The sequence below is a fragment of the Siphateles boraxobius genome, unplaced genomic scaffold (genome assembly GCF_051911475.1).
Source record: "Siphateles boraxobius isolate OS27281-9 unplaced genomic scaffold, OSU_SipBor_1 68, whole genome shotgun sequence".
In the NCBI taxonomy this organism is placed as follows: Eukaryota; Metazoa; Chordata; class Actinopteri; order Cypriniformes; family Leuciscidae; genus Siphateles; species Siphateles boraxobius.
This window is the reverse complement of record NW_027509195.1, coordinates 9,012,143-9,039,707: the sequence shown is the minus strand read 5'-3', so window position 1 is coordinate 9,039,707 and position 27,565 is coordinate 9,012,143. Positions and strand designations below refer to the sequence as shown.

The following is a 27,565-nucleotide window of genomic DNA, read 5'->3' as shown; positions in this document are numbered from 1 at the left end:
TTATGATTGAAGTAAACTGTTTTTTTGGTGATCAAATTAAATAATCACAATGAAACATGCCAAAATGTGCGGACAACATTTTTGGCCAGGTTGGCATACAAAGAATTTATGAGGACTCACAAGAGAACCAATGAAATATCAATAACTATGTTATAGTCAGTATATTTTTTTTCTGTGAGCGTTTTGTTTTTCGAAGCATTTTTATTTGCATATAAATAAAACCTGTAGCAGTAGTTAGACCCTTTTTTGCCAGATAAATACCTTAAGTAAGTTAGTTTTGTTCTTCCCTCATATTAAAATTGTTATATTAATATTTAAATGATTATATATCCTCATATTTTGTTGGTTTAATAAAACATGTAGGGTAATTAAAAAAAACTCCCCTCTGGACATCACTTTTTGGGAACTATAGGATTATTTAATTATATTCAGGATAATTCAGGATTAATCCAGAGCCTCAAAAAGGACCAAAATGCATTATTGTGGTTAGTCACCAAACATAAAACGATTAGAGAATTTTAAAACATAGTGAAATATCACTATATTAGAAGGATTTTGATCAACCATTACATAAAGACCTGCCCAAATTTGCTAAATCATTAAGAAAATGTGCTGTTTTCAAATGTTATAAAAATCTACATTTTAAATCAAATTAAAAACTAAACTTCATGAATTCAATCCGGATCGGAACATTTTGCCAATACGTACAGTAATGCACAAATGTGAAACTATAAAATCTAAGAATATGTTCTGAATATGACTGCTAAAAATGTTGTGATTTCAACAAAATACCCCAAAGTAAACATAATATTAATCTATGTATGTAATTCTACATCTGACTTCTTATGCACCTAATTTAGTGTTACTGACACACCATTGCCACCAAAATTACATTTGAAATTTTTCAAACACTTCAAATATTTTATTTTCAGAATGCCAGAAATGCAACTGGTATCCATCAAGCTAACTTCATCATTTAACATCATTCTATAGGATCTTTAAGATTAAAACAGAAATGGTAAATGACAAAATGTCCAGAAACTGCATTTTCTATTATAGACACTCATTACTGTAATCTTTATAGCTGTAATAGCATATCAAAGTCATTCATGCATAATCAGATGACAGGGTTTTAACAGATTTTTAGCTCTGGCTAGATGTGGATATTTGCGTGAGGAGTGGAGTCAGAAGAAGTGGATTTTCTGGAGTGATATTCTGGTGCGGAGAGATGTGTCCTTGGCCTACTGAATGACACTGGGAAGGGATGGTGACTGATCACTGCAAACGCAAGGTCAGACTCACAGTTCTTGTACGATGAAGAACTCTTTCCTGGTCTCGAATGCATCAATCAGCTGCAAGATGTTTGGGTGTTTGAGCCTGGAATAATGACACAATGACACATGACAGGAAAAAGCTGAATAGTTTCTTCATCTCACGTTATAAAAAGAGTAAAATAATGCTTCAAAAAGAGTGAGAAAGGATAGAAATAATCCCACCACGAGTGATACATTCAGCTTCTCTTACCCTCTCCATCTTTCTCTCCACCCCACCATCCTTAAAGGAGTAGCGCGCCCAAAAATGAAAACATACAGCTATATTTTTACTTTTGTGCTCCACAGATGAAAGATGAATTTGATGTTTTGAAATGACACAAGGGCAGAATTTTGATTTCTGGGCGAACTATCCCTTTAAATGTTCTCTTTGTCCTTTCAGATCAGCACTCTCACAAAACCCTACATCATCTGTTGATGTTTGAGTCACCGTGTACATTTTCAAGATCATGATCTCGTTCTTGGCTGCCTTCCGCACTTTCTTGCCATCTTTCTTGAGGAATTTCTTGCACACATAGACCTTGTCCGTCTGTCGTTCCTTCACCAGGCACAGCTCACAAAATTCTTTCCTGTAGAGAGAAATGATACTGAATGCTGCATTTTAAGTGTGTGAATCGGTTATATTAAGAACTACACTGCTGAGATAAACACCTATGTATTGGGAGAAAAGCATTCTGAATTAATGTTTAGTGAGACCACATGTCTGTAATTGATGGATTGGCTTTCTTAAGGCTATAATGGCATATCTATGCACACTCACGCCTTGAGGACCTGTCCAATCTCGTATTTGTCAGTGACGTCTGACAGGCTGTTGTATGTCCGCCCATCTCGCAGAGCAAGGCACCCAAATGGCATGACAGCATCCACCTGTCCAGAGGAGAACAAGAAGCGTACACATACACATACAGCTATCAATCTCAATAAAACTAATGCCATTCACTCTAGAGGAGCATGTGTCTTCACAAACTAGCCTCACCAAGACAGGTTTTACACAGAAATTGTGAAATGCTAATGAATGTGGTTTCAACATGACCGAAAGGAGACTTTTTTTGTTTTAAATATAAACTAGAAAATATCAACTGGAAATATTGGACATTATTCATTCAACACAAGCAGAACAATTTCTGTGTAAAACATACCCATTCTAGTAAAACAGTCCATTTCTTCCCATTAATTGGAATGTAACAATTTGCTACAAAGAAATTCATCACGTTTGTGCTTTATGCATAAAGTCAATAAAAGGAGATGTCTAACCCTTTAGGTCTAACTAAAAATTTAGTGAGATATTTTATAATAAACATACAAGTGAATAAATCAATCAATAAATAAACAAACAAACAATCAATGGATGACAGGGTTACAAGTCAGAGGATTGCAGAATTTGCTTAAATTAAGCTGCTACTCACTAGTGGCTGGCTAATTCACACACACACACACACACACACACACACACACACACACACACACACACACACACACACACACACACACACACACACACACACACACACACAGAGTTGGGGACATTCCATAGACATGGTTTTTATTAGGGATGCGCCGATATGAAAATTGTGGCCGATACCGTTAACCGATAATTCTTTATATTTAAATGCCGATAACCGATATATTGGCAAATCAATCTAAATCCAATTTTTTTTACATGTTTTTTAGAGCCTGATTACAAAAACAAAAGTCTATTGAAAGTCACGTCCCAAGCACACAATTACAATGTTCTCATTATAATTTGATGTAACCTATTTGACAGACTTCCAATCATATTTAAAGCACTTCACAACCATCATGGCAAACAGTGCACATCAGACGTGTCTCAGCTGAAGGAAGTAGTCCATTATTGATCTGCTTCAAGATATCGGACAAATTTTCTCATCGGGCCAATAACGATAACATATATGTACATATGTGACCCTGGATCAATAAACCAGTCACAAGTCGCACGGGTATATTTTTGGCAATAGCCAACAATACATTGTATGGGTCAAAATGATCAATTTTTCTTTTATGCCAAAAATCATTAGGATATTAATTAAAGATCTTGTTCCATGAAGATATTTTGTAAATGTCCTACCGTAAATATATAAATATTTTATTTTTGTGAGTGAATGCAGCAAAATCGCAAACATAAATTGACAACTTTAAAGGCGATTTTCTCAATGTTAAGATTTTTTTGCACCCTCAGTTTCCAGATTTTCAAATAGTTGTATCTCTGCCAAATATTGTCCTGTCCTAACAAACCACAAATCAATGGAAAGCTCATTTATTCACCTTTCAGATGATGTATAAATCTCAATTAAAAGAAATTGACCCATGTCACTGGTTTTGTGGTCCAGGGTCACATATATGATAACATACATGATACGGATATGGTGGCCAATATATAGTGCATCCCTAGTTTTTATACTGTACAAACTTTATATTCTATCCCCTAACCTACTCATCACAGAAAACTTTCTGCATAAAAAAAAAAAATCCCCTTTGTGGGGACCATAACGTAGGTTTTACAAGGACCAACCACACACGCACATGTACACACACTTTTAATAGGGAGAAAATCATGCAGTAACAAGGACATCATGTTTTTTTGGTTATAGATTACTGTTATCACTCCAAACAACACAATTTGTATCTTTATTGTGTTTCAAAAAAATCTAATTTGTGAAAAGGTGTTTCTGATGTATCACACAATTACAAAATCAGAAATATAGTGCTCAAGAGAAAATAATTCAACAGATGGTTGGGCGGACATGTTTCTCAGTGCAGGGAAACAGTACATCTTTAAGACTGATGGTATCAGTGTGGAAGAGCGTGATGAGAGTGACAGCATCTTTATCAGAAGAGAGAGAACTGGACTGTCAGCTGTGTAATCCAGCTCCAGCTCCTGCCCCTAATCCCTAATCCCTCACATGGATCCATGCACGGGAGGGGTCGGGATACAGTAGGAGAGGTCAGGAACAAGTGAAATATTACATAACTTGAACATTGTGAAGGACTTTGCTGAATTTATGCTGAGACTGATATGAAGTGACAAACTGGAATACTGTGATATCTTTTTAATAAAGGAAGTGAAGACATTAACATCACCGAGGCACTTCCTAGTTTTTGCTAGACAGCTGTTCATCCTGCAGCAAAGTCAACATGGCATTGTTACGCATACTTCTGAGATATCATGTTTGTTATATTTACATAGCTATTTCTGTTACCTGCCTTCTGGTACCACGCAAACAACTCCATAACATTTAATTAAAATAAAATTGTGCCACAATGATTTGTTATGTGACAGGCCTGTTAGAACATTTCTGCATTTCAATAAATAAAATATGACACACTAAAAACATGTTGCAAGAGCGCCAGATAGTCATGTGGCTTGTGTCTAAATTAAGAAGTAGCCAAGATGAGAACAAAATGTTGTGACAAAATTTCATGTGCATGTTGCAACAGTTAAAAAATAGTTTTAAAACATGCACAAAGATCATAAGGAACTGCTATGGACAGATTTCTTTGGAGAGGCAAATGAAAAGTAGTTTTTTTTTTTAAATCGACTAGTTTCCTGAATCGGCCGGTTTCGGGATCACTTGACCCCAATCAGACACGTTTCTTAGGGGGTCTTTACATAAGATGTCTTCTTGCATTCAAGCTAGATGAGGCACAGCACAGTGAAACAGAACACAGACGTGTTTTAAAAATTTAAACTATTTTTAACTTGACATGTCATCTTAAAAATGCAACACTTATTTCAGAGCTGTGGCACAGAGGATAGTGTGTTGCCTCTGAAATATAAATGGCTGCAGAGCTTTGTGGGACACGAGCTCACCAAACCTGGACAATAGAGAAGACTGTAAAAATTTCTCAATTTCTGCTGCGACAATAAGGTGGCTGGGTCCGAATAGTGCCGAAACAATATGAAAGCATGGATCCATCCTGCCTTGTATCAATGGTTTGTAAATGATGGCTACTTCCAGCAGGTAACACGCCATGTCACAAAGCTCAAATCACCTCAAACTGGTTTCTTGAACATGTCAATGAGTCACTATACTCAAATGGCCTCCACAGTCGCCAGATCCTAATCCAATAGAGCGCCTCTGGGATGTGCTGGAACTGGAGCCTCGCTTCATGGATGTGCAGGTGACAAATCTGCAGCAACTGCGTCATGTTATCATGTCAATATGGACCAAAATCTCTAAGGAAGGTTTCCAGCACTTTGTTGAATCTAAGCCACAAAGAAGGCAGTTCGGAAGGCAAAAGGGGGTCCAACCCGGTACTAGCAAGGTGTACCTAATACAGTGGCCAGTGGGTTTACAATATATACATAAATATTTCTATGTAATTGTCAATGAATGATTGTATTTAAAACATATTTGGATCATTTTATAACAAACAAACAAACAAACAGTTATTTATAACACCTACTTTTATGATAATAAATAGCTAATATGAATAAATATGACTTGTCATTGTTGGATGACGGTAGGCCACTGTGTGTAGTGCAGGAAGTTATGAGCCAGAGTTGCTACTTCCCTCCTACAGGCACTTTCTAACACTCTTTCCGTATGGTATGAACGCGCTGACAAGATATATTCACAACGAGCTTGGATTCCCTCCGGAGCTGGATGCAAATACAGAAGGTGACATGCTTACATTAGGGTAGTGATGCGCATGTTTTGATGGGAACCTTGCACTGGAAGGATGGATCACATTTGACAGTCCTCGCTCATTAGTTAGACTCAATACGTGCCCTGTGTTACAGAACTCGTGCACACGTACGGAATCTCACATCCTTCTCTCTTCGGTGTGAAAAAAGGCAATCTTGTAGAGATGACCATTATGGGATGCGGTGGGATAAAGGATTACTGTCTCAGAGCTTGTGATTTCTCAGATCAGTTCAGGCAAAAATGTATGTTGTTTTAATTGAGGGTCCATACATATTCATAATGGCTATTTTTTGCACACACCCACCCCTTACATACAATCCAAAATTAGCATTCGAACATTCTCCCAGCCTGGAGACCGAGTTCAAGAAAGATACAAGACCAAAGATGAGGAGGCAACAAAGGGTTTGAGGGGTGCCTTCTACAAAGACTAGCTTGCAACATATTTCTCCCTCCATCATTAAAGACCATAAGACCCTCACCATCAGCCTTCCCCAAGACACTTCTCTGTAATGGTACGCTGTTCTCTCTCCTGTCTGTTCTGCTCTTATTAAAGCAATGAATCTTCATCTCCAGAGGCACACACATTAAACACCAGAGCCAATCCCACAGGATGGATGAGAGGAGCTTTGCTGTTCTCCAAACACATCTGAACCCAAACTCACACACACACACACACACACACACACACACACACACACACACACACACACACACACACACACACACACACACACACACACACACACACACACACCTCCTCACAATCCAGAACAGCAACAAGTTCAAAAGTCACAGCATGGAGCGTAGAAGTTTGATGTCCTCCCTTCTTCCCCCTGCTTAATCTGGTGCTAAATTATAGCATGCAGTCCCGCTTTCACGTCCACCTCTCACAGACAAACACCATAATCATTATCATCCTGCTGGGTTTATTATGCATTTGGTGTTCTGAAACAGAATTTTGGCACTACTAAGCGCAATATTTGCCAGAGCCTCGGATGAAGCCTCAGATGTAGTGAAAATATTGAGAAAAGACTCATCCGAATTAGTAATGCAAATATTCTGTTCAGCTTCTTTAATTGTTACAATTACATTTCATGTGAAAGCAACAATTTTATCACAGAGTTTTGGAAGTTTCCTTTAAAGAGAAATATAAACAGGACCACATTTACACTTAGTATTAAAGTTGTGATTTAATGAAAGTGTAGTGTCAGATATTTACATCTGTATTGTGGCGTAAATCTAAGCGAATTATCGAAAAGGAAAAAAAGAATGGAGGTGACTTGGTTCAATTTATCAGTTGTTGAGTGGATGGAGCAGAGATGCTCACAAGTCTCTGAGCTAGAGTCCAAGTCAAGTCTCAAGTCTTTGAGCTAGAGTCCAAGTCAAGTCTCAAGTCTTTGAGCTAAAGTCCAAGTCAATTCTCAAGTCTTTGAGCTAAAGTCCAAGTCAAGTCTCTTGTGGTTATAATAAGTGTTGCATCACGTACAGCGACCCATCCAGGCTGCTTAGAACACTGCATAGCTATTAAGGAATTCAAAGCATGTAATATGTTATTATGACTCCTTTATCTAATAGCATACAATATCAGCTTTGATTTAGGTATATAATCAGTGTAAACAGGCTATTTCAACATGACAAAAACACCAAGAATACTTTACTTTTAAGTTAATATCTGTAAAAATTGAGGTTCTGAAGAAAAAGGACTCTCATGTCTGTTGCTGAATTATAATGAAAGGCCTTGGCTCCTATTGTGCTGGCTCTGTGGAGCCATTAGACCAAATATAGAAAATGTTATAGCCTACCTCACAGCACTAAAATTGACATAGTGCAAAACATCACAGTAGCTAAATGCAAAACACTATTGCAACCAAATGATGTGAAATACATGGTTCATATATTTGTGGCGGCCCGCCACACATTGATTTTCGATTTATTTTTTTATTTTTACTAAGCCTATTTAAAATCGTATTTGATTGCAGAGCGCCGTAGCGCATTCGCGCAGCACTACCTCTCGCACGTCTCTCTCTTTCTCTCTCGTACACCCACCTCTCGCGTTCTGGAACACCATGAGGTGCACGCGCGCAGATACCCCATATTTTGCATTGAGCGCTTCTTTTGTTTGGCCCGTCTTGTTTGTAAACCCAAAGCTGACGATGAATGGCACAGCAACGGCCGGTGCAGTCGACATGTTTGTTTGTTTTTCTCTCATGTGTGGCCGCGCGCGCGCACGTAGTACGTGTTATGTAGGCAGGTTTTAGGTAACGGGTCAGAGGGAGGGGAATAACAGCGTGCTCATCAGACGTTTCCTAAAAATAAACATTGTTCACGAGTCCCGCAGCTCGAGTCCGAGTCGAGTCTGAAGTCTTTCGAGGACGAGTCTCAAGTCGAGTCTGAAGTCACTGTGTGTGCGACTTAAGTCGCACTCGAGTCCGAGTCTCAAACTCGAGTCCCCATCTCTGGGATGGAGGCAGATCTGAATGCAAGCTTGTTCTCGATTGTAAGACGGGGCGGGGTTTAAGTGAAGTAAATGATTGGAGAAGTCAGACATATGACACCAGAGATTTATTTTGATTTAAAATTGTAAGGTAAAAAAAAAAAGAATAAAAAAAGAAACATGCATGGATGAATCATTCATAATAAGATCAATAACATACATTAAGAAAATAGATACAGTGAATTTCCATTTCATGCCGACTTCCGACATCCGATTTGATCACAAGTGGTCACCTCAAAAATGCAAATTAATTTACCCACCCTTTAAGCCTTTTTGCGAACTCAATCAAATGATTCACTGAATCATAAGAATGATTATTTCACAAATTGGACATTGCTAACTTCTCTCATAAATATGCCAAGGAGAACTAGGGTGAATATTTGAAGGTTAAGACTTAAATTTCAGTTTGTTCCTCGCACAAGTCAAGTCACATTTATTTATATAGTGCTTCAAAGAATTCAGATTGTGAAAATAACATTTCTGTCAGGACCACTATCGTCAAATACGATTGACAATTAGCATACAGTTTGGATCGGCGGTATGATTCCGTTCTGGGCGAGAACTCTCTGCGCATGCAGCCTAGCATGGATAAGAGCAGGGAGAGCAGCAATAAACCCCCCTTAGGGTAAACAGAACAGAACCAACATGAATGTATGCAGATATCCTTAATTCAAGATTTTAAAGTACTACATAATTCAAGAATTTATTCTGATTCAAGGGGAATCAGAATGCCAAATCCTGACTTACAAGAGGAGGAGCTGGGGATGGTGGAGGGTAATTAGTTCCCGAGAAATGCGATAGCTGCTGATAACACTGAAGGAGCTTATATGTATACAGTGATTGGCATCGTATTGCAGTAGACGTGGATCAGCTGATGCGAGCTTGACTAACGTGACCTGCCAGAACTGACGCTACGCTTGACTGTTAATGTCGCCAAATCCATTAATTATGAAACAAATAAAATGTAGTTGTAAGGCAGCTCTGCAGATTCATTATTTAGTTCAAGTTTGTTCCTCATCTGATAGTGTCAGTGCAGTTGACGATATTAAAGCGATGATATTACTGAATATTAATTGTCTTACTAATCATTTGGCGTTAGATTAGGAATATAGTTCATGAGCCGTATACAGACAGACCACTTTTTATCACATTTTTGCCCCTTTAAAGCTTGAAAGCTCCATTTCCCTACTCATTTTAATTGTCTGAAAAAGAGTGACCAGAGTATTTTTCAAAATATCATTCGTTTGCCTGCATGCTAAAACATACACAAGACTATGCCCCAAGTTTATTTAGTCAACCAATTTACACTTAAAACCACATTTGTGGTGAGATAAAATTTTGGAATTATATTGTAAGCAACAGTCAATCTACTTTACTTTTCAGACTTTTTTCTGCTATATCAACATGCAGAAACACACTGACCCCTCTTGGTCTGACTCTGACCACTTGTGAACGGATCACCCGAGTCACACTTTAATATCAAGTGTAAACACAGCCTTGGATTCGTTACCCATCCATGGTTTGGACAGACTCCAAAATCAATAACATGTCCGACTTCATTGGTGAATTCTTGGAATTGACCTTGGCATGAATGTAAAGGGGGCAGTTTTAACCCCACCCAGACTGAGTGAGTCCAGCTGGGCTGCTGCTTGGAGCAGCTGGATGCTCCACAGATCAGGGGAGGGAGGAGGGAAAGGCTTTCATTCAAACACAAGATGCTCATCCAAACTATCTGCTCCTCAGGAGGGAGGCTCAGAAATCTGGAGCTGATGCAAAAGGACAGCTTCCATACAGGAAGGGCAGCGAAGGCCTGGATTAAATCAATCTGTTACCCTTCAGGTGGAATGCTAAGAATTGACTAGGACTGATGCTGAAGACATGGATGTTGATTTTCCCTGTTTCTGTAGGTCATACATGATGTACGTGACTAGAATGTTTGCCTGATCCCTGAGCTTAAGTGCACATAGGTGAAGACACAGGGAGCATAAACAGGAAGGAGAATAGATTGAAGAGAACTGGGAGAGAATAGACCACTTGTGACATACACAAATGTTTACCGGGGGTGAGATTTGGATGAGAAAATAATCAACAGCACAAGATGAAGAAGACTGAATGTCCTAAAGCATGGTGAAAAGTCACATAAAAGGAGGCAGTGGCTCCACATCACTGCGATTAGCTGATTACACTGTCAAAAACAGGGGTAGTTCATCCAAAAATGAAAATGTTGCCATAATTTACTCACTCTCATGACGTTCCAAACCTGTCGTCTGTAAACAAAAAAAAAAGAAGATAATTTGAGAAATGTTTCAACTGTCTATACAATGAAAGACAATGGTGTAAAAACAAACACTGGTCTACACTAACTTTTATTGTATATGTATTGGAGGCCAGCTAGTAAGAGCTGTGCAGGTAAACTTCACTCCCTTGATCTCAAGAGGCGCTCTAGCGACCGACACTAGCGGCTGCAGTCTTTAGTCCCCTTGTTACAGTGCCCACCTCCCACACCGCAGACCCGGGTTTGAGGCCCGCACAGAGTGGGGTGAAGGACCTGAGGGGTTACATTGAGGCAGAGACCCGGATGGCAGTGAGGTTTAGGGGTGTGTGTGTAACAGATGTCACCTAGTAAGAGCTGTGAAGGTAAACCTCACTCCCCAAGCCTCAAGAGGATCGCTAGAAGCTGTAGTCTTTAGCCTCCTTGTTAGAGTGCCCATCTCCCACACTGGAGACCCGTGTTCGAGGCCCACACAGAGCAGGGAGAGTAGGACCTGAGGGGCTACATTGGTGCCGTAAGCCGGATGGGAGTGAGGTTTAGGGGGGTGAGTGTAACGGAGACCAGCTAGTAAGAGCTGTGCAGGTAAACCTCACTCCCCTGGCCTCAAGAGTGTGATTTCCCCCCCCCCCCCCCAAACCAGTTTAGGGATCAGTGTTTGGTGAAGGCAATCAGTACAGTGATTGAGATGACCAATGAAATCTTTAGAATTGGCAGCAGGGCTGAATTTCAGCTGAATAGGTTTGGGGGAAAAAAAATCACGCGCCGCAAGAGGTGCGCTAGCGACTGACGTTAGCGGCTGCAGTCTTAAGCCTCTTTGTTAGCGCCCCCGGTTTTAAGGCCCGCACAGAGCGGGTGAGTAGGACCTGAGGGGTTACATATATACAAAAAAACATGAAACATTTTTTGAAATATCTCATCTTGTGTTCCACAGCAGTAATAAATACACGAGGGTGAGTGAACGACAACAGAATTTACATTTTTAATGAGACTTTAATGTGACTTTTTGATATTTTATTATTTATGCATTATGCATATATACACATTTACTCAAAGGGACTTGGATTCAAGATATACATTTTACTAGATCATGCATTCTCTATTAATCAAATCCATGACCTTGGCATTGTTATCATATCTTACTATTTAAGCTACAGGAACATACTATTTTAATAAATACTATGTAATACAAAAAATAATGTAATAATATTGTTTTCTTGTTGATAGCATAGAACAAAATCCACTACATGATGCCACTGATGTGTTCATCTTACTCCAGTGGGAAGGGAATGAAAAATAATATGAAAACTCTAAATATACTCTAAAAATCGGTTCAATGATTCATAAGGAATGTTAAAGTATCCATAATGGTATTTTGAGACTCGTGTAGGCAGAGGAGAGGATCTCGTGTTAAAAGACCGCAGGTACAACAAGACTGTGGGAGGACAGATTTTATTCATTAGAAAGACAGAAGCCATCAAAGCATTAATTCGTCTTTCTGTCTGAGACTTCAATCTGCTCCTATTGTCTTTAATATTAAGTGGAATCATTACCAATGATGACACAAATTGATTTCATTGTGGTTTTGCCACAATATAATGAGGCACTCCTGCTGCTCGCTGTACTCTCTTCTGCGTCTGAGAAGCCAATGCAAATGTTGCATTTACTTTTTAAGCCATTTGCCTGCTCGCTGCATGAGCGAACTCTCCTCCCAATTACAATCAGCGATCTCCACATCGTTCATAGTTCCCTCATCACTGAACTGTCTGCAAGCAACAACAGAGCAGAAAATAATTTACACCCGCCTTTTTAATAAGCAAACTTTGCTCAGTGCGCCGATGTAAATTTACAACATCAGTCTGAGGGAGGAACAGCGGGGGTATTTATTTATTTATTGTCAGAATTATGGACATATTTTAAAACCAAGCTCCAAAACAAATGCAAACGAAGCCTTGTAAATGGATTTCGATGAAATGATGCCATGCCATTTGCTTTGCGGCAGAAACACAGAGCTGTGAATGGGTCCTGGTTCTTTGCGACAAAAAATACATCTTTTTTTAAGCTACATTAAAGCCATAAGCGGAAATCAAATACAACCAAAGCCATTTAAAGCTAGAAGAAGCTAGGCTTCACGCCGGCCCGGTATGCAGGAGATGTGACTATTGCTCCGGTTTTCTGTATAACGACTTTTTAAAGCATGCTGGCAGCTGTGGTAAAAGGGCCCTTCATGAGACACCTCTTTCAGCAATTCTGCTGCTTTTTTAACACAGATGCCTGTGTCCTAGCAGAATCTAAATGAGGTCCCTGGGGTCTCGCACAGCCAGGGCCACATACAAGACATCCGCATCATTACCTTTCTCTGTCTCCCTACAGACCGTTCTTTAGCTATAGATACTGTCTATCTCCCAGAGGGGAGAGAGTTGAGCTAAAACAGGAGCTGGTGTGTGTCACCTCTGGTCAATGGACACCTACGGATAAAAGCAGCGAATGACTGAAGCAAAAATCAATTTGACGAGTGAGGAACGGCTAAAACTGAGATACAAACCAAGGATAGCGGAGTAATAAAACGTAATGTCTCATTCTTGTTTGATGATTGATTAGGAGATTTACATTTGGAATAAGGAACAAAAAAAGAGACTTGAGAGGGTTAATATGTGTTCGCTTGCTATTTTTTATGAATTATGCATTAGCATTGAGTTGATTATCACTGAAAATGCAGTAACTCACGTTTATTGCTGCAATGAGCAGAGATACACTTGCTTACCGACTAACTCTGACTTTATTTCAGCATTATGAACAAATCTTTGGGTTGCTCAGTGTTTTGGTCTTAGATGCACCTTCTCAGCTGAGAAGCACACACACACACACACACACACACACACACACACACACACACACACACACACACACACACACACACACACACACACGCGTGCGCGCGCGAACGTCTAATGGTTATGTTTGTAAGAAGGGGGTTTGTGTGACTCCCCACAGTCACTATTTCCAATATCCACTATTTTTTTTCAATCATTTTATGTTTTCACCTTATGCTCACTTATAATGTTAAGGTTTCCTGCAGCAAAAACATGGTAGTTTGACCTTTTACTTTATCCCTCAGTTGGAAAAATAAAAAAACATGTTTACAATAATGCACTTTGGGAAGTCTATCATCACAGCACCAGACTATTCTGACAATAATGGAAATAATGCACGGACATGTATAATGTAAAACTGCAATTTCCCGCCAAATTGAACCCGATTGCTCAAAATTTAAATCAGGATTTGAGGCTTATCGTAGTGAATCAGGGTAAGACTAAGACACTTTTGAACACTGATTCTTTATGTAACCAGCATGGGCATTTTGTTACACTTTACCCTAAAAAATCTTCCATGGTGCAAACTTAAACTATTAAAAATAATTTTCAGTAACTGAAATAGAGCTGAAATAAAATACAATTCAAATATTAGATGGTAATCGTAAATTCAAAATTAAATTTAAACAAAATTTTTTAAAATTTGCCTCGGCAACTAACTGAAATAAAAATATATTAAAGCGATATAGAAACATTTGAGAAAAACCAAAACTAATAAAAATGACAAAATCACACAACAGAATTAAACATCAAAAATAAAAGATAATTCTAAATATTAATAAATACTACAACAACAGTATATTAATAATACGTAACCATAGTTATAACTGCAGTAATGAAAACACTTTTTTTTTTATATAAACTGAATTATAAGCGCTTAAACTCTTTACCCCAAATATTCATTTTAATGGGCCAATTCTTTGCTTTTTGCTGTCTTACATCTATGTAAAAGCTCTTTTTAAATGTGACATGAGTAACAATCCTTATGGGTTGTGGTTTGCTGTCAGGTCTAATATAGTTGTTATAGTCAAAGACAGCCTTTTCAATTAACTGCGACAGGTTCACAAAACAAACCACACTGAAATGTGTCGCACAAACTGTAAAGGTTAGACTGATGCGATCAGGCACCTTGTTATAATGAAAGTTTCCGTAAATGAAAGTAAATTAAGCTTTATCGGAAACAATGGTGACATACTGTCAATAACCACTGAAAATAATTTAGACCAGTTTTACAAGCTGAGAGATGAGTAAAAATTGTCTGTGGTAATCGACAGAGTGCAACAAATGCTGTCGATAAATCTGAACTTGTTAAACCCAGATCATTCCTTTAAAAATACATCTCACCTACTCGTTTCTAATGTTACGCGAGGCCGCATGTGTAACCCAACAGCAAGGAACAGCTTGAAGACCCGCAAAAACAGGAGGGTGCTACGTTTAGGCTCCATCATTCCTACAGATGGAAGGAAAATGCTAAATTTGCTTTTCATCTGGTTATTTTTTATATTAATAATCGCACATAATTTAATTTAATCACATTTAAAAAAATTTTTTTTGTTAAAGCTTAATAATATGATGTCAGTATTTTTGGTTCAGCTTCTCATGGTTTACTATAGTCATTAATTGGGCCAGTCAGATGATAAATTTAGTGGTGAATAAGAAGACTTTATGGTGTAACAATTATCCATTTTGTATCTGAGATTAATAAAAACCTTCTCTGGTATATAATGTTGAGGTTGACTAATTGAAAATTGAATATGTGCAAGTAAAATCACAACACTCACCTAGACATTCACATGCATTGCCTCTCTCTTTCTTTCTCTCTCTCTCTCTCTCTCTCTCTCTCTCACTCACACACACACACATCCTTCTGGCACTTTCTTTCACCAGCTGTGATGCTAAACTAACACTGCAGACTGTTCAAGGTTCTGTTTGAAAAATGCCTCAGCTACTCCACTCTGCATTACTTTATTATTTTCATGTAAAATTAACCATTACAGAAGCTGTGGTATATTCTTTTCCCCTCAAACCCCAATTGGTGATTGTACTCTAAACAGTTTGTCTCCACGCTATATCTCTCTATTCTAATGAAGCTTTGATCCTTTATACTATTGTTCATTTACCCAGCTCCCCCTTTTCGTGCTCAGCCTCTGTTTTCAAACTGGGAAAAAACACGCATAAAAAGAAAGAGCGAATAAAGGACACAACCTAGGATTTTTTTTCAGATTTTAAACAGTATTGAACAAAGGCATTGTGTAGAATGTTATTATACAAGTCAAATTTGGCAACAGAAATGGAGAGCATCTGTTATGCACACAGCCAATTAAAAAATTGTTTTGTCATTCATTGTTTGTAACAATCACAAAAATGCTAAATGAAATGATGCACTAACAGAAATGTAGAAATACAGTCAATACAGGTACTGTAAATGCCTCATTCATTAGATGTCAGCCATAATGATCCCATATTGTTAGAATTATCTCAAAAGGCAGCTATAAAGCAGCTGTAAGCTGGTCATCTGCAGAATGAGCCTCAGGCTTGCTTGCTATAGAAGTGAGACTTCTGAACATGCTATATAGATCATAGATTCAAGATCATATAGATCCAAGGTCATAGTTTTACATTAGACATCAACACAGTACCAAAAACCACACACAAACATGGTGTTGGGCAAGCTACTCAAAACGTTTTGCTACAAACTACTTAAATAACAATAAAATGAACATAAAATCTCTAAAAGTCAAGTCAAGTCAAGTCAAATATATTTATATAGCGCTTTTCACAATACAGATTGTATCAAAGCTGCTTCACAGTATCAATCAAAACAACTTAATGTTTGTTTATTACTGGAAAAAAGACATCCAAGTTTGGTAGAGCTGATCAATGGTATGATTGGTTAATTAATTTGAATATCCCCAACTGAGCAAGCCAAAGGCAACAGTGGCAAGGAACCGAAAAACTCCATCCAGTGACCTAATGGTGTCCTAACACCCCATCAGGTGACCCAATGGAGAAAAAAAACCTTGGGAGAACCCAGGCTCAGTCGGGGGCCAGTTCTCCTCTGGCGTTTATGAACTAGAGGCCGAATTTACAGTAACTGTAAGATAAAAAATTTATATGAATGCCTGGCTAAATAGATGCGTCTTCAGTCTAGTTTTAAACTGGGAGAGCGAGTCTGAGCAACGAACAATATCAGGAAGGCTATTCCAGAGCTTCGGAGCTAAATGTGAAAATGCTCTGCCTCCTTTGGTGGATCTGGATATCCTAGGAATGACCAGAAACCTCGAATCTAGTGATCTTAAAGAGCGCGATGGATTGTAAGGCGATAGAAGATCCGTTAAATAGACTGGAGCTAAACCATTTAGAGCTTTATAAGTCAAAAGCAATACCTTGTAATTAATACGGAACTTTATAGGTAACCAATGAAGTGATGATAAAATCGGTGTTATATGATCATATTTTCTTAATCTAGTAAGAACTCTAGCGGCTGCATTTTGGACTAACTGTAGCTTGTTTATTGAAGATGCAGGACAACCAGCTAATAAAGCATTACAGTAATCTAGTCTCGAGGTCATGAATGCATGAACTAACTTTTCTGCATCAGAGACTGATAGCATATTACGTAGCTTAGCAATGTTTCTAAGGTGGAAAAAGGCTGTTTTTGTAACATATGAAATATGCTTTTCAAAAGACAGGTTGCAGTCTAATGTAACACCCAGGTCTTTTACTGTAGCGGATAGAGTAACAGGGCATCCTACTATGTTAAAGTCGTGCTGTGAAAGGTTTTGTGGACGGTTTTTAGAACCGATAAGTATTACCTCTGTCTTGTCTGGATTTAATAAAAGAAAATTAAAAGAGAAGTAAAAAGTGCATTACTGATAGTTGATGGGATAAAGTAATAATGTGACTGGAGTACAGCTATAGAATAGTATTTAAGAGAGTATGAATAATATGTTACCATCTCCAAGCTACAAACAAGCACATCATTTATAATGCACAATGCTTCTTCCTCTAAACTATTTATCAGTAAACCTGTTGTTATCTCACATGATTACGTGTTGGTAAATTGCTTTATCTTCGAGCTATAGGGTAACATTTTAATACCTATTTTGCTTATTTCTGTTACTGTCATACAACTCGGTATGGCAAGGTGTGAGCATGACTTAAAGGGATAGTTCACCCAAAAATTAAAATTCTGTCAGTAGTCACTCACCCTCATGTTGTTCCAACCCCGTAAGACCTTCGTTCATCTTCGGAACACGAATTAAGATATTTTTGATGAAATCTGAGAGCTGGATCACTCCTCCATACTCCTCCATAGGCTTCTTGAGGGATTGAAAATTGCCAGAACCGAAAACTTATTAAAGAAATCGTTAAAATAGTCTAAGTGACTACAGTGGCTCAATCTTAAGATTATCAAACGACGAGAATACTTTTTGTGCGCAAAACCCCCCAAAAATAACAACTTTATTTCAACTATTCATTTCCTTCTCTGTGGGCCTCTAAACAGTTAACTTAGTGTAATAGCATAGAGCTACGTCACACGTAGGCTCACTATTGGCCGACGCTGGTCATGTGTAGGGATGGCCCGATACCATTTTTTTTCAAACCGATACGAGTACGAGTATTTACATTTGTGTACTTGCCGATATCGAGTACCGATACCGATATTTCTACCGCAAAAAAAGAAGACAGAAGACTATTTTAGAACACAGGTTAGAAGACTGTTTTTATTTTCTTCTCTGCTTGTTTTAACAAGTCTAAAAATAAATAATAATGAGTAAAATATAAAGTATATAAAGTATATAAAGTATATATAAAGTAAAGTATAATTAGAGGATTTGCCAGCATACAGAATTCAGCACTGAACAAAAAAGTTTTGAGCAGTGAGGGGAGTCTATCTTAAATGCTTCTGATTAGCCATTGCGTTCAAGAAATCAACACACATGTCTGTGATTGGCTACATCGCTCAACGCTGCAAACATGTTATGAATAGAAACTCTGGCCTGTAAATCGTTTCTATTTTGTTTTAGTTGTACTTCTTGCTTTTCTGCAACAGATGAATGAAAATCTATTAGTCTAATCTAAGTCTAAATCTAATATGTTGTATTCATATATATTTCTAGTTTGCGGGAGTCCCGCGAATCGTTTTATTCTCCCGGAACCCGCACACACAGAGTGAGTGCATTACCGCCCGCGCCCGCGCTCGCGCTCGGCCATCAGATCTAGTGCCGCGCCGCACTCTTTTCGCAAAATGTACGTGGTATCGGGGCCTGGTATCGGCGAATTTTTATGAGTACGAGTACGAGTATATGAGGACAGTATCGACCCGATCCCGATGCCAGTATCGGTATCGGGCCATCCCTAGTCATGTGTGTGATGCGTGTGACGTACAACAACAGAAGCTTACGCTATTACACTAGTGAACTGACTCGAGGCCTAAAGAGAAGGAAATTAATGGTTGAAATAAAGTGTTTTTTTTGGGGGGTTTTTTGCACAAAAAGTATTCTCGTTGCTTGATAAACCTAAAATTGAGCCACTGTAGTCATTTGAACTATTTTAACGATGTATTTAATAACTTTTCGGGGCTGGCAAGTTTCAATGCCTGAAGAAGCCTATGGAGGAGTGATCCAGCTCTCAGATTTCATCAAAAATATCTTAATTCGTGTTCCGAAGATGAACGAAGGTCTTACGGGGTTGGAACAACATGAGGGTGAGTCAATACTGACAGAATTTTCATTTTTGGGTGAACTATCCCTTTAATGTCCTTAGACATGGGGATGGTGAGCTGTTACTCAGGTTGTACTGGATAGTAGAGCATAAGTTTTTACCCGGGCTGCGAGAGGTGATCTCTGTGCAGTTGGAGGAACCGCCTAACTGATTCAGTTTATCCGATCGATTCAAATTCAAACTGATAACTTCAATGATTCAGAAAGGATCGACCGATTCATTAAATAGAACAGATTCAAAAGAGTCATCCATTCCCGAATCGGACATCGCTTGTTTTAATTCTGAACAATCGTAAAGAGAACACTTTATTGCTGAAATATATTCCCAAGAAAAACATGGCACTTTAGAGTTTAATTAACCCCCCCCATGATACTTATGAAATAAAATAGCTTAGCTACTAAAAAGCTCCATGATTTCAATGGAAATGGAATGTGGAAGTTACGATAGTCTTTTCTTCCCTAATGTGATGTATATCCACGTGAAACAGCTTCGGGTCTCTCTAACTTCCCACATTCTCGTTCACTTGGATGTACGTCATTGCTTATGTTGCACGAGTGGCCACTACTGGCGGAACCCATGCAATACGTTTAAATGGAACGTCCTAAGCCCTTGATCACTTGGAATCTGATATGGAGCTAATTTATTATTTACAGTTTTTTTCCCTATGAATTTGTTTTACGCGCCATTTTATAGGCCTCTATTTTTGCAAGGGGTCAAGGGTCTATCTAAATAAACTTCCCTTGCCCACTTGAGAAGTTTCAAAAACACATTTCTAAATGGCGGCAGGAATTCCCCCAAGGGGAAGTACTTTAAGAAGTTTGTGAGTGTATGTCTAAAAGTGGAGTTAAACGCAGCCTTGGAATGAGAAAAATGTAAGAAGGGATTTGATTCCTTCGGGAATTGATTGGATTGTATGAAGTTGGGCGTTGCAAACTAAATGGTTTCAGATCTGAATGCCAGTTTGCAGTCAGTTATGGAGGATATATAGCCCCACCCTCCGCCAAGACACGCGTTATGAAGACAACAGATGTCGTTTTGAGGGGAAGAGGAGGTTAGATTACAAGGGCACATGAATTTAAAAAAAATAATAATGATGTGCAAAGATAAATCATTTAGCCTATAATAAGCACTGCAACATTCTGTAAAAAAAAAGGGTTGTCAATTTTGATTTCATGGTGACAGAGACGATACAGTACTGAGAAATGTAGAAATTTAGCCATGCTGCTGCCGATCACTCATTCTACCAAGTGAAAAGTGAATTTGAATTTGACTTTGACTGGACACATGGGTTTGACATCAATAACAACAGATATATAGGAAACTAACGTTAATAGGCCTAACTATTTTTCTAACCAACTAGAACAGCCTTGTGACGCATTTTGGTTTGTGAGTCACCCACAAAATTAGATCTTTAATATTAATTAATCAGACCTCCCTATCAGAAAGGTTTTCAAGCTAATGAAGAACTTGACAACAAACATAAGTAATGGGTTCACTGAGGAAGTAAGCTCACACCAGAAACAAAGTTTTATACTGCTAACACCTTGCTAAAGTTGCCGTGAATGGAAAAAAATGGTTCCGTGGTAGTTTAATGAGGACATTGCATGGACCTACTGCAGCTGATGAAATAAAAAAATATTGTTTTTTCCACAAGGTGAGGTGAATCTGGGATATGAAAGATGCAAGTGTGAGAAACAGCCTTGCGCGCCCATGCGAGTGCAGCCATGTCTTCGGAGGAGAATTAGGTCAGTTGGGCTCCTGGGAGAATCAGAGGGAAAAAGAGAGAGAAAGAGCAAGAACAAGCGAGTGAAATAGAGAAGACAGTGGAGATAAGGGAACAAAGTAGAAGTTTAAAAGTGAAGGATGAAGGAGGGAGAGAGAGAGAGAGAGAGAGAGAGAGAGAGAGAGAGAGAGAGAGAGAGAGAGAGAGAGAGAGAGAGAGAGAAAGAAATACCTGAAATGATTTAAGTGGAAGGTACCAAGAGAAAATAGCTCGGCATCAGTGCAATGCTTGTTGTTTTAAATGCTTTGCATTCAAGTCTCTTCGCGACAATGAACTAAGAAAACAATGTACACTGCAAAAATTATTCATAGATCAAGTAAAAAATGCATGAAATAATCATGAAACATTACCAATGGTATAATAGGCTTTTTTCAGTTTGCTTCGAACAACTATCAACTTAAATAATAATAATTAAATGCTTAAATAATAATAAATAATAATAATAAAAAATGCATTGTAGTTCAGTCCCGTGCACCCTCTTCCCAGCATGCACAGGGACATACATAATTAATATGGTTGTACTGACCATTTGTCAGTTTTATTTTTACTGTTGTTGATTTTGCTGGCATGTTTAGAAATTTGTTGTCTTTTATGCAGGATTAATTTTCTTACAGTTTCTTGTATGGTTGTTTATGGCAGATTTTACATCATGAGAACTTTAAAACACTAAAGAAATGTAATTAAACTCAGAACAAGACATGCAAACTTTTGGCTTGAATGTAATCATTTAAGGTTAATGAACACTTTTTACTGCATAGACTCTGAAAGTATCTATACAAATCGGAATGATGTAGAGATGCTTATGGGGAATAACATTCAAAAGATGAAACCGAGAGAAAAATCTACACTACTAAGGTTTACACAAGAGAGTATCGACATTTGTGATATCTTTCAAAAGCAAACTGCAGATCTTGTGCATGCCACAACAGCTCTCCAGCTAAACTAACGGTGATGTGTTCCTCCATCCCCCCTTCAGTCATTCAAAAGCACAGTTTCATCTCTCGCTCTGTACTGTAGGGCTTGACACTGTACTGGGGTAATTAGTTAGTGGCTAGAATAGACGTATGAAATATTAAGGGACTTCCAAAGGGACCGAACTTCAAATGAAAAATCTCGCTGGCCTTCTGGAAATGTGCCAAGCAGGAAAACTGGAAATATGTACTAAAATTAACAATAACAGTGAACGTATATAAGTGTCCTTGGGATGAGTGTCATTACAGATTTCCAGATTCGATTCAAATTCACAAGCTCTTGATTCTGAATCCATTAGATTCAGTTCTGATTCATTTGAGCATATTTCATTTTGCTAATATATGAAAGACATTTCTCAGCTAATGTTGTATTATGCAAGGAACCTTTTAAGTTGGTACATTACACAATTTTATATGCAGTTCATTTGCTATTTATTTATTTTTACATATATATATATAATACTAAACACAATATCCTCTGTGGATAGCAAATTAAGTAAACTTTAACTTTATTTCTTGTTTAAATAATGTATAATTTTTTTTAGAAATCTATAACTCATGAACACTTGTTTTTTTAATGATTCATTACAAAATAGACTCACAAGAGTTCAACATGAACTGTTATTGTTATTGAATATGGCAATGTTTTTGGTCTTGGCATGCTGTGAGCATGTAAGATATGCTGCCGCTGCAAGAGTAGACATACATAAATCCTGTAGCAGATCTAGGCAGGTGGAGCTGGGGGAGGTGGAGGGTTTCAGCAGAACCAGACTCAGAGCAGTCGCAAGGGCTGTGCCAAGTGTGTGATCGTACAGGGCTTCGAGTTCGCACCTCCCCAGGGCCTCACGCCAAAGTAAAGTGACAGCTGACTTGATGATGTAAAGCCAATAGTTAAAGTTCATGTCTTTTCCTTCGGAAATACTATCATAGTTAAAAGATAGCTAAAAGGAAGATCGTGTATGCTGTATTTTGCTTGTTAAAAATGTATTATGCAGTAACTTACAATATTGCTCTGAGCGTGTGATTCATGCGCATGCATGTCACCGTGGCATCGCACGTCAAGTTCATAAAGAGAGCTTTATTCAGTTCCATTTTAAATTCTGATTTTGGCCACCTCTGAAATGGGTCAAACCATAGATATTTCCTGAGAAGTTCATGTAAATCCGCACTCATTCAATGATGTGCATTTATTGCATGGATGGAAAAAGCAGGAACGCCTGCAGGATTCCATCTGATGGTATGAAAAACTCCTGAAAAACAGTGCTAGATGTTCTCTCGATACTGTCTGTTTGTTTAACTGACTGAGAAATCACTTAAGATGATTCAGAGAGTGATGACACACCCCTTGAGACAGGCCTGACCAGAGTATTTAAATGTTGAGCAAGCAATCTCATTGGCTGCAGGATCAGCCGAGTCCAATCAGCTTGTATCATGTGGTAATGATGTGATTGATTGCTTGCAGATTGCATGTAAAGGACCTATCAGCCTGCGCCCTCTAGAGTTCATGACTGATCTAGATATTTATTTGTTTTTGTGAATAGGGTCTATATTCTACAATACTGCTATAGCTCATATTGTATGTTTTTGATTCACTACAAAGAACCAGTTAAAAAGAGTAATTTGTTCATGAATCGGATTACAATTGACCCTTATACTATTGCATACAACCATTCAAAACAACTAAAAGAAAGACCATGTTTTATGCCCATTATTTCGCAGTACATAGACGTTTTGTCTGTTCAAAGCAAGATGTGATTAACTGGAAAATGTGTAGTTTTACCCAGTCCTAATGCGTCTCCCCCTCATCATAGTACCATAGTATATCATATGCCAATCAACAGGCTGCCAAATTTGGTTTGTGCAGCAAATTTCCTCAACTGCACTCAGATTTTTTAGAGAAGTCACATGTTGGGAGAGTGTAATGAAGGGACAAGTCCTCTGCTATAGGCATCAGCTTCAGAGATCGAAGACCAGAGAAGCTGCAAGAAAGCACCAGAGCGGGAAAATGAAAGGCAAGTGTAAAATATTCAGCAGTGAAATCCGCTCCCTTGCGAAGCGAGATCTGATGATTGAAATGAAGATTATGGTGGCCATGTTGCGAAAACTCTCAACGTCATTTATCCTCTTTGTGCCCACAGACTTTAATTAACCATCGGGCTGAAAAATTTCCCACACTATCGCAAAAGGTACTTAACTCACTAATTTGTTTTAATACAGATTCTGATGTTTGTCCCCTCAAGAGATACATTATGAAATGCTCGCCTCTACAGCTCAAATAGCACAGTGCTACCTCAATGAAGAAAAACACATTGACTGGAAGTCAGAAGTGCCAACCGCAGAGGAAAGTGAATCAGCAGGCCAAAGTCACTGAAAATTGCCCATCTGGAGAGTTTGGCTGCTTCCTCTCGCTGTAAACTGTCATTGCCGCCTGTCACACCAACACAAAAACTAACAGTTTAGCTATTAGCGTCATCTCCTATACTCTAACCTAAGGCACATCGTTACAAAGCAGCCAAATATAGGGTGTGACGATTCAGGGTTTTAAGTAGGTGGATTATCTAAAATCAGGTCAGTGAAAGACATTCCAGGCTCATTTCCCTTTACTTTCCATTGTATTCGCTTGATACTTCAATAATGCGTTGTGCAACAGCTCTCCTCTCTGTCAGTACTGTAGTAGTTGATCGTCTCAGCCTCGTACATATCGAGAACATTAGATTAGACATCAAAGGTTTGGTTATTTAAAGTAAGCCCAGAGAGGGACAGAGTGTAGAAGTGTGTTGAGGGGTGAATGGGTTTTAAACAGAATACATTAACAACAAAGCATACGCGTGCGCATGACTGTGCGTATGATGCTACAGCACTTGACTTGCTATCACGGATGGGTAAATGCTTTTGAAGAAAGAAGTTGGTCGGGAAAGACAGCAGAAAGGAGGACAGGAGAAGGAGGGAAAACAAAGTGATCAAAAACAAGGAGACAAGAGGCCAAAGGGCAGAATACGAAGAACGTCTGTAGGAGGACAAAACACATGAGTCAGATTGTGAAAATGTTAAAACAATTCATTTTTTGACCGAACATCTACATTAAAACATCAATCATTTATTTTTTCGGCTGGAAGAAAAAGGAATATGATTTTTCATCTGCTACTACGTTGCAACATTAACATTAAATTTAAATAAAGTGTGTAATTTTGTTGATTTTAAATACTTTCTTAATATGCAGAAAAACATGCAAAAATATGGTTTGGTGTAATCTTTACAAACACGCTTTAAAAAAATGCTCTATTTGAACATCCTACCTGACCGACATAGAAACACTGGTTTCTGCTTTGTTTTACGTAAAATGTGCTCATGAAATGGTAAAAGTAGATTGGATAGTATTCTGACACAAACTGGAATAAAGTGTGACATTGCATCTGATATTTTAAATTATGCAGTTGCACAACTAAAACGGCTTCTCACAATCAATGGATGAAAAGCGCAGCCACATTTGCTGGCGATTTCAAGTCATAACAACAGAACTGTTCTTAAAGATTCTACAACAATGACAGGGTTATTATAGTTAACTAAAACTAAAACCATAAAAGAACATTTTTATTACTTGAAACAAAATATTACAAAAACTAATTTTTTTATTTTATTTCAGCTATAGTTGCCAAAACAAAATTTCTCATTTTCATTTAGTTTAACTGTACTAAAATAACTAGAACTAAAACTGAAAAAAAAAAAATATATAGACTTTTAAAAACTACTTCAAAATAAATATATATAAAAAAACTATAATAAATACTAAAATAATACTATATACTATACTATATACCAAAATAACACTGAACTTTTTATTTAAAGTCTGATTTAAAGATTATGTATCTTTGGAATTGTCCTTTAAATCGCAGAGCAAAAGTCCTGAAAAAAACACAAGGTATGAATGTTCACTATTGCTTTTAAGGCGATGTCAGTTCTGTTTGGTGCCAACAAAGGTGTGGAAATACACACAAATTCAGTTGTACTGCTGTTTAATAATTTGAAGGCTTACAATTTACCAAATCTTCTTTTAAAACATGGACAAAGGCCCCAAATTGTGTTCTTTCACATGCTCTGTTTTGTGGTTTGCTATAAGCTGAATAGCACACCTTGTGTTCCACTGAAGCCAAGTTTGTAGAGAACCCAAGTGCAGTTTATTTACAAAATGTGATCAAACATAAAAAAAGGCATGACATGGCATGAACTCAAAACATAAACATGGACATGATGCTCAACAACAGTGGTAACAGGAAACAATTCACCAAGACACATGGCACATAGACAAGGGACAACTGTGAACAATGAAACAATGAACCAATGACAACATGACACATCAGACAAGGGAGCACATGGCAGGATCACATGACAAACAGGTAATCACATGACAAAGACATGAAACAGGAACATCCTTGCCCGTTCAATGATATCAGTTTAAAAAAGAGCAGTGATTTATCACTGTCTTTATTATAAATAGAATTAGATTATCAGACATTTATATTATGACACCAACAGCAGTAATTCAATTTCCAGTTCTGCAGTGTTTTTATTTCCCCCTCCCTAGATAAATAAACAGAAAGAGGAAGATTAGTGGCTCAGTGTGGGACAGCATTAAAATGACAAGAGTATGTATAGCGCACCGGCACCACTGTCATAATGAGAATAAAGATTTCAATGACAAAGGCTTCATCTCTTTTTGTTCCTCATCTCATTCTACATCTCTCTTTATCCTCAAGTTGGGAGTAATGGCGGACAAAACGAGGCTACAGGGAAGGGTCCTCATCACTGATTTATGTTTGCTCCCGTGTCCCGTGTCCCGTGTCCCATGTATTTACCGCACTTTGAATGTAATAGAAAGCGTAGTCACAAAAGCGCACACAAAAGCGCCAGTCTTCATTGTGATGCGGAAAGCCTCAACTTGCATATCTCGATCACAAAGCCCTGCACCCCCTACATCCACGATTATTTTTCTCTCTTTTTTTGCTTTGTTTTATGGCAAATGGTGAAGTGGAAGCTGCTCTGTCTATTTTAATTCAATTGGAAACAAAATTGTATTGAGAAAGGGGCCTAAACAAGGTGGAGTTGGTGGAAAAGCGCTCTTCAAATTATATAATGTAAATGATTAAAGACATTTGATGGAGAGAAAGAGAATGTTTGAGCTTTAAGACTCACATGACCCTCGTAATGGCTTAGTTGTCGGTTTATCTCGATTGCAATATAATTGCCACACTGTTCCTGTGTTAGTTTCTGCTAAAGGGGCTATCATGACACTTCTATGGCTTGGCTGTAGTGGTCTTAAGGGGAGCAACTCATCCTTTATTAGTAAAAACAATTATGTTTTATTATCTTTCTTTAATATGATAGTGACGAGTGCTACAGGGGGTGGAAAATATTGGTGTTCAACACGCGGCTGCAGCAGATCATGGCATCTC

At 38.1% G+C, this 27,565-nt stretch overlaps 1 protein-coding gene across 4 annotated transcripts in view; it reads right to left on the bottom strand.

The window, feature by feature from the left end:
* camkvl (CaM kinase-like vesicle-associated, like) overlaps positions 1–27,565 on the bottom strand; it is a 55,004-nt gene that overhangs the window by 8,051 nt on the left and 19,388 nt on the right. For 2 of the 4 annotated variants that reach the window (XM_077214482.1, XM_077214485.1), the window contains 3 exons: positions 2,092–2,198; positions 1,769–1,900; positions 1,303–1,377 (listed from right to left, as the gene is read on the bottom strand). In XM_077214482.1, the coding sequence (XP_077070597.1) occupies positions 1,303–1,377; positions 1,769–1,900; positions 2,092–2,186 (302 nt within the window). In that variant the 5' untranslated portion in view covers positions 2,187–2,198. Of the gene's footprint in view, positions 1–1,302; positions 1,378–1,768; positions 1,901–2,091; positions 2,199–8,044; positions 8,233–10,734; positions 10,760–27,565 lie in introns of those variants that run through there. The other 2 variants (XM_077214481.1, XM_077214480.1) reach the window with 2 other exon arrangements.